This window comes from Coffea arabica, chromosome 6e, assembly GCF_036785885.1.
Source record: "Coffea arabica cultivar ET-39 chromosome 6e, Coffea Arabica ET-39 HiFi, whole genome shotgun sequence".
Lineage (NCBI taxonomy): Eukaryota > Viridiplantae > Streptophyta > Magnoliopsida > Gentianales > Rubiaceae > Coffea > Coffea arabica.
In genome coordinates this window covers 24,587,425-24,595,871 of record NC_092321.1, presented here as the reverse complement: position 1 = coordinate 24,595,871, position 8,447 = coordinate 24,587,425, and the positions used below count along the sequence as shown (strand labels likewise).

General features: G+C 43.3%; 1 protein-coding gene across 1 annotated transcript; it reads right to left on the bottom strand.

Moving 5' to 3' along the window:
* Positions 1-1,182: 1,182 nt before the first annotated feature.
* On the bottom strand, positions 1,183-2,862 carry LOC140009811 (uncharacterized). The gene has a single exon (XM_072056138.1). It carries the CDS (start codon positions 2,860-2,862, stop codon positions 1,183-1,185), a length of 1,680 nt encoding a protein of 559 aa, XP_071912239.1.
* Between the last annotated feature and the right edge of the window lie 5,585 nt (positions 2,863-8,447).

The window sequence follows — 8,447 nt, the reverse complement described above, 5'->3', positions numbered from 1 at the left end:
CTTTTAGACTTAATTATGATGTCATCCACGTAGACCTCCATCTCCCGGTGGATCATATCATGAAATAGGGTAGTCATGGTTCTCTGATAAGTAGCTCCGGCATTCTTTAGACCAAATGGCATCACTCGGTAGCAGAACGTGCCCCAAGGGGTGATAAAAGCAGTCTTCTCCCTATCCTCTTCTGCCATCAAAATCTGGTGATATCCAACGAAGCAATCACAAAAAGATTCAATCTCATGCCCAGCGGTATTGTCCAAGAGAATATGAATATTTGGCAGAGGAAAATCATCTTTAGGACTGGCCTTATTGCGGTCTCTATAATCAACACAAACTCGCACCTCTCCATTCTTTTTTGGAACAGGGACTGGATTCGAAAGCCAAATAGGGTAATGGGAAACAATGATAATGTTGGTTTTGAGCTGTTTTTCAATTTGTTCTTTTATTTTGAGGCTCATATCTGGTTTGAATTTTCGGGGTTTTTGTTTTACGGGTGGAAAAGTAGGGTCTGTGGGCAACTTATGCACTACCACATCAGTTGAAATACCAGTCATATCATTATAGGACCATGCGAATACATCCTGATACATAGTCAAAAATTCAAGCATCTCCCTTTTCTGCCCCTCATTCAAATGAATACTAATTTGCATCTCTTTAACTTCATCTTTAGTGCCAATGTTAATTTTTTCTGTTTCTTCCAGGTTCAGTTTTGGTTTCTCCTCGTATTGTTCAAGATCCTTTGCAAAAGAATCAAATACCTCCTCATTATCACTCTCGCTTTGGAGCTCGGATTCCCAAACCTCCAAGTCGTGAGTGATATAGAGATTGCCATTATCGAATTCCAGAATAGTGATATCCAAAGGGTCAAATGGTTTTATTTTTGGCCATCTGAAAGAATTAACGAATGTGGGATAATAAGCAAACAAATATACAACAAACAAATGGACAAGCAATATGATAGGAACATAAATAAGCGAATAAACAAATCAATATGGCAAGAACAACTTGTATATTTGCATAAAGCCTTTGATTGAAAGCGAAAACCAAAAACAAGCGGAAACGAAATGAAAACTTAACAATATTTTCACGTGCAAACTTTAGTTAAAGGTAAAGATGCTTTCATTAGCTATTTACAGATGCAGAAGTATTTTCATGAATTCGCATGAATGACAAATCCCCTTAGGTTTACCGAAACTCCTTCCGAATGGGCAGAAATTCGGCTGTCCAATTGGAAATTGATCCTTCAGGGATGTCAGGAAACTCGGTCTCATCTGGGAAATTACCTTCAAATGTTGCCCCAATGAACAATTGAGCCAGACTAGTTTCGATTCTGTCAACTGGGTTAGTCTCTGATGTGATCACCTCGGTTGGTCGTGGAAAAGTATAATGCAGTGGTGGAATATCAAGGGCCTTTTGCCTGCCTTCTTTCTCTGCCCTCTTGCATTCGTTCATTTCTCTGATGTCTTTAGCGGTTGGTCTGAAACCCAAGCCGAATGAGTCCTTTTTCTCCACAACTTGCACTGGCTTCAGAATTCCTTGTAGATCACGTCCCAGCCCTTTGTCAAACTCATATCCTCCGCGGATCATTTCTTTAGCCATCATGACACTGGCCTTTGACAGAGCTCGTTCCTCTTTTGTTATCCAACTTACAGAGATGATATCGGCTGTGCTATGAGGGGTCACTGTGGCGTTTTGGCTACTATCTTCTTCGAACCCAGAATTAGCAATCACGAGGCAATCCTCCTCAGTAAAGATAGTTATCAACTTGTCATTTACTATGAACTTCAACAATTGATGCAACGAAGAAGGCACAGCTCCGGACTTATGAATCCACGGCCTTCCAAGCAAAACATTGTAAACACTAGGAAAGTGCATAACTTGGCAAGCTATTTGAAACTGTGCGGGCCCCATCTCGATGACTAAATCCACCTCTCCTATAGGTTCCCTTTGTGCTCCATCAAAACCTCTCACAATGGTCCCTGAAGGCCTCAGCTTGACATCTTGCAAACCTAGCTTTTCCAAGGTACTCCAAGGGCAGATATTAAGCGCAGACCCATTGTCAATCAACACCTTTGGCAAAATTTTTCCGTTGCACCTCACAGCTATGTACAGAGCCTTGTTATGACCAATGCCTTCCGCCGGTAACTCATCATCAGAGAAAGTGATTTGTTTTGTAAATAACACGTTTCCAATCATATGTGAGAAATTAGCAACTGGAATGTCTTTAGGGATTTGAGCTTTAGTCAACACTTCGAGCAACGTATCCCTATGCATATCCGAAGAAAGAAGCAAATCCAACATGGATATCTGGGCGGGCGACTTGCTTAGCTTCTCGACCACATTATATTCACTTCTTTGGAGCCTTTTAAGAAAATCAAAGGCTTCCTTCTCAGTAACTGTTGGTTTAGCGGGCAGTTCGGGGTTATTTGTTTGAATCGGAATGGTGGCTCCAAATGGACTTGCAATCTTCCCAGATCTAGTGACCACTGACACCTCTTCTTTGGCAACCGACCTTTCTCCAATTTGTACGACAGGTTCATTGTAATTCCACGGTACTTGCTTCAAACTTAGAACAGGCTCCTGCTCTGGGAATTCGACGACCACCGGCTCCAAAGCCTTGCTTTCAGCTAGAGTGAGATCCAAAGTAAAAGGCCTTTTATCCTCCTCAAATGGCACCTCTATTACAAATGGTTCTGTGACCCCAAACACCTCAGTTTCCCTTGCCAATTTCTGGACTTGCTCCTCATACTCTGCGTCGTCCAGAATGACCCCAATGGTATTGGCGTGTTCAGGCAAGGGGTTCCTATTTACATTCGGTCCTTGTGTCTCCCTTTTCCTGATTACAATCTCTCCAGCTTCAATCATATCTTGAACTTTATGCTTAAGAGCCTTGCAATCCAAAGTTGAATGTCCGGGTGCCCCTGAATGATAAGCACAGACAGCTTGCGGGTTATACCAAGCGGGCATGCCATATGGATAGGTAGGAGGGGGTACCGTACCAATTTTCCCGGCGGCCTTTAACTGGTCATACAATTGGTCTAGAGGCCTGCCTAAATTGGTAAATGTACGGCTAGGGGGTCGGTTGTAAGGTTCAGGAGGTTGAGGAGGGTTGTAAACAGGTCTATTTGGGGGAGGAAATATTGGGTTATATGGAGGGCGAGGTCGGTTTTGGGGTGGATTTGGTTGAGAGATTTGAAAAGGGGCTATAGTTGGGTTAGGATAGCTTGGGCGAGGTCGAGGGTGCTGGATATTGGTAGTATATACATGGTGCGGGTTTGAATAATAAGGGTAATGTGGTTGGTAGGTTGGATTGGGTTGGTATCAGGGTTTGGGTGAAGGGTTCTGGTTCCAGATAAAGGTTGCATCCCCCTCTTTCTTCTTAAACTGCGGCTTTTTCCCACTGCTTCCTTGCCCTTGCAACGCTTCTAATTGTGATTTTAAGGCAGAAACGTTAACAATTTTTCCGGCTCTCACAAAATCATCGTACTCTTCGAGTTTATTCACAATCGCAGCAAATGAACACCCAGTCATACGGAAAATTTCCTCGAAATATGGAGGATCATGCGCCTTTATGAAAGTGCGAATGATTTCATCTTCGGTCATCGGAGGCTCGACCTTGGCAGCTATCTTCCTTCATCTTTTGGCGTATGTCTTATGATCTTCAGATGGTCGCCTCTTGGTGCTTTCCAAAGTAGTCCTGATCGGTGCTAGCTCGCAATTATACTCGTATTGTCTAATGAATGCGTTGGACAAATCAAGCCAAGTCTTCACCTCCTCTGGCTTTAGGTTTGAATACCAATCGAGAGCGTCACCTTCTAGACTCTCTGGAAACAATCTTAATGGCAAGTTCTCGTCATCCACCGGTTTGCCCAACTTGTTGGCAAACAAACGCAAGTGCGTCTTAGGATTGCCCGTACCATCATATTTGTTGAACTTCGGGGTCTTGAATCCCACGGGCAGCTGCACATTTGGAAACAGGCACAAATCATCGTAGTCTAACACCCCTTGCTTGCTTGAACCTTGGCTTTTCCGGATGAACTCATCGAAACGATCCAACCGCTTAAGTAACTTCAGATCAATCGGGGCAAACGACTCCCCCACTTCTGGCTTGGTTTGAACAGTGTGCTCCGGCACAAACGGCTCTGCGGTAGTCTGATAAAAAGCTTGTCGATCCGGAGGCATGTTTGGACCACCTTGGCCGCCTTGAGTCTGAAATCCTTGCCCATAGGGAGGATAGAACGGAGGATTTTGAGTGTAAGTATACTGTGGGTTGAAAACTCCCTCAAAAGTAGTTTGAATGGGAGGAATGACAAATGGCTCGGATTCCGGTTGTTTGATGGGCGCAGGCTCGGGGTGCACTCCGCTACTAATGAGCTCGTCGATCAACTTCTTCTGGGCGGCCATCTCAGACGCCATTTCCCCAAATTTGGTGAGTAATTCAGTCAACTGAACCCCGGGACTTGTGGCCTCCGGCTGGGTAGTTGCAGCGGTCTTATCAGACGACTCTAGCTGAGTACTCATGTCTACACGATTCCTTTGGGCTCGACTTCGGGATCGCGTTATGATGGGGCTTCGACGAGAAGCTATGTTTAAATATTACCTGAAAATACGAAATGACGTGCTTTTAGATTTAGCCCTGGCTTAGCCTTTTTAACAAAAATAAAACAAAGAAAAAGAAAAAGACAAGAGTTAATAGATGTTCCAAAAATTCGGATGCATGTCCTACGGGGGGACCCTTTTGTGCCAAGGGTAGGCCTAGCATGATGCAACACCTTCGAAATGGGACCCGTAACACAAACCTGTTTTTGACAACAATTCCAAATGAGTGCAAAAGGAAAATCGCTTTCATTGATAAACTTGCCAATATTTACATCATGTCACGAAGACGATTCTGTACAAGTTTGCCAAAACTTCTAAGCCTATCTAATACAGAGTCCCTTGTTTCCCTAGCATATGGAATTCTAACACGTTCAGCTTGGTCATATAATTCTCCGCATTTCCTTTTCAGCTCTTGGCGCTTTTCTCGTTCATTTTCATACAATTGCTTGTTTTGCTCCGCCATCCCTTTGTATGCTTCGGCAGACTTACTTAACTGCAGAATTTCCCTATCCTTCGCTTCGATAATGGCTTTCAACTTTTTCACCTCCTCGGCTGGTTCATCCTGTTTCCCTTGTGCGGTGGACCTTCTCACCCAGTCTTCGTATCGCGGAGTCGTCAAACCCTTCTGCTTGAGCTCCGGGATGTATCTAAAGCTTTCGTCATCAGATAGCGTCACCCAGGCCTCAATAATCCGATCTTTCATATGGAGTGGGCTTGGACACGTTTCTCCATTGAAAATGATGGTAAACTCACTCATATCAAATGCAGGCGGCACATCTTGGGTACGTCCTAACTGTTTAAGAAACCTCTTTGGTGTGTATGCGGTGACTCCTTGGGTGCCCAGTAAGAGAACAAATTCGGATGCTTGGGTGCGGAGAACGGGTTTTATACAATTAGTCCAATCCAATGCCCATCTAATATTTTGATCAGTCATATTCTTCAAGAAATCCATGAACTCGGATGCATCACATGGCAGATCCTCTCTCTTAACCCTCTTATAATGTGTGGCTATCCAGTCGTACGCAGTCATTGGTAAACTCTCGGGAATAGACGGTCGTCTCATGAAGTGCTCCATACCCCATACATGTAAAATCCAATTTGAACCACAAAAGAACTTTCTCCCTCTCTTACAGGTAGTGCAGGCTACGAAAATATCTGCCAAAATGGTCGGTTTAATAGAACACTGTTTGTCTTTCACCCCTAGGAACAGGTCGTACAGGATTTTAGTGAGCTTAAAGGCTATCTTTTTGTCTTTTCTAGGGAAAAAATAGGTTCCAGCCATAACCAAACTGTACACCCATACCCTTTTTCGTTCCCAAATTTCCTTGGAGGTGAACGAGAAATCTCCTAGGTGCCTCTCAAACCCATCCCTTAACGCGAATCGGTCAAATAAGAACTTTGCCTCTATATTTTGGTCCGACCCTCGTATTGCTGACTTCTTTAACCCGGTGAAGCGACAAAATTCGGCCTTGTTAGACACTAATGGAAATATCACGGCAGTTCCTTGAATCCGCAAATTGAGAAATCCGGCGACCTCCTCAATTGTTATGGTCATTTCCCTCTTCCCTAGTCTAAAAGCGGAACAAGTGGGGTCCCATAGATGCACTAAAGCTTCCACTAAATAGCCGTCGGACTTAATGTCCCTGAAATCCCCGATGTGCCCTAATCGAGTGGCTACTTGATTGATTTCACTAGGTGAAAGGAATGTGGGCCACCTTTGTACCTCCAACGGAACTACCAACATCTGTTGGACTTGGCGAGGACTTTCCATCTAGAAACAAAAACCGGTGTCAAATACCTTACCTACGGGTCCCATTCCTCCGGTTAAACATGAATTTAAACGTGCAATTCCCAAGATAGGGTTAAATACCCACGGGAATATAGGGTTGGCTTATCCCTAATGCGGGATTCCCTAAATGGCATTCCCTTTCTAAGGTTTATGCATGATGTCAGTTTATTAAAGCAGTAAAATATGCAATTTGAAATGAAACATGACCTAAGGGACCCTTTATTTGCCAGGGTAAGCCTAAAATGATATGACATTATTAATTTATGAACGAAATATACCAAAACCTTTTAAACGTGCAATATCCTATCTACACGGGTAGCCTCTAAAAGAAGGTCATGCCATACCTCTTTTTTCCTAGGGCTAATGAATGCAATGGAGACAAAAAACCAAGAAAGGTTAGTTCAATCACATAAATACACATAACACATTGTAACGAAACAATACAAAGAGATAAAGCGATAAAAGAAAAGAGGGGTTGGATCCCTCCCCTCGTGAATCGTGTCCCTAATAAGGCAAGGCAGACTCTACCCTAGGCAAGCTATCATGGATGCATGAGGTATTGGCTCACTAATGCAGCTAGACTCGATAGGGTAGTTCCCCGAGCCTTCAGACTTGGAAACCAAGGGTCATCAATCCCAAGGTTCTTTGTCGGTGGCTCGAGCGATTCCCCAGACATTGCTACGCACACGTCGTGTTACGGCTACATGTCTGAGTGAATCTATAAAAATCCTCAATCTTCGACTAAAAGCTATAGGCTATTAACCCAAAACTTAAAGTGGAAGATTAAGTGACCCCTCGGATCGTGTTACGCACACGTCGTGTCACGATCACATGTCCAAGTAGGTCGCCTAAAATCCTAACAGGGTGGAGTGACGTGACAAGCCACTAAAAAGAAAAAATAAAGGAGGGATAAAAATTAAAGCGTATGCACGTATACTAGTGCTCGTTTGGAGGGGAGGGATCGAGAACCAACGCGAGGCTCTAGGGTATGTCCCCCCACCCAAATGCAATGCAAAGCGCGACATAAAACAAGTAAATATACATCCAAACAACCAATCATACATACGTGAGTGAGGGAGTAGTTTGGTACGTGCGCGAGGCAAAAAGTCCTAAAAAAGGAAAAATGCAACCCTAATATCCAAATGCTATGCATAAAAAGGGTAGAAAAGGGAAAAGAATAACCAAATCAAATGCTTGGACCCACTTAGGAAGTTCCCAGTGGAGTCGCCAACTGTCGCGCCCCACTTTTTGATGTATGGTGAGTGTGTGAGAGTAGTGTGTATAATATGTATGTGAACGTGTGCACAAATGAAAATCAAAGGCCATGGGACTTGAAAATGCGACGGTTTGGCCAAACAAAGTTCAAAAAGGGTTGTTAATGGAAAATGGAGTCGCCACTTGGTATAGAGTTAGGGTGTACTAAGTCACCCAAAAATGATTTTAGTATTTTGAACGAAAAAGTAAACAAACCCTTTTAAAGAACTTTTAGGTCTACGTAACCAAAGAAAGGGATCGGGGGTCACATTTGATAAGGGAGAAGGCAAAGGCAAAGCCTAAGGCACTCCCTTACCCTAGCAAGAGCTAGTTGCGTGATTTAGCCCCTCTTTTCCTAATTTTTCTACCCAAAGTATGTTTCGCATGTTGGATGTGATTAATGGATATGACAAAAATGCAATCCTAAATCTAAAATGTCTCTTATGAGGCTTTTTGGTCCCAACCACATGAGTTGTGGTGGCCAATAAGGAAAGTCCTCATAGAGGTCACGAATGATGCAAATGAAGACTCAAATATGAGTGCAAGTGTAAAAATGTAAGAAAACGTGCAAGTGTGCAAATGTGAGAAAGGTGCAATGTGTGCAAGCGTAAGGAAAATGCATGTGTGCCAATGAAAAAAATGAAGGTGTTCGTGTGTGAGTGGATGAAAATATGGTATAGATAGTAGTAAATGCGTATAAGTGCAATCGGGTGTGATTTGTGAGGTGGAAATAAATGATAAAAGAAGAAAAATGTGCGAACATGGCATGTTGATTGAGAAAAATATAAGTTGTGAGAAAATGGGGATA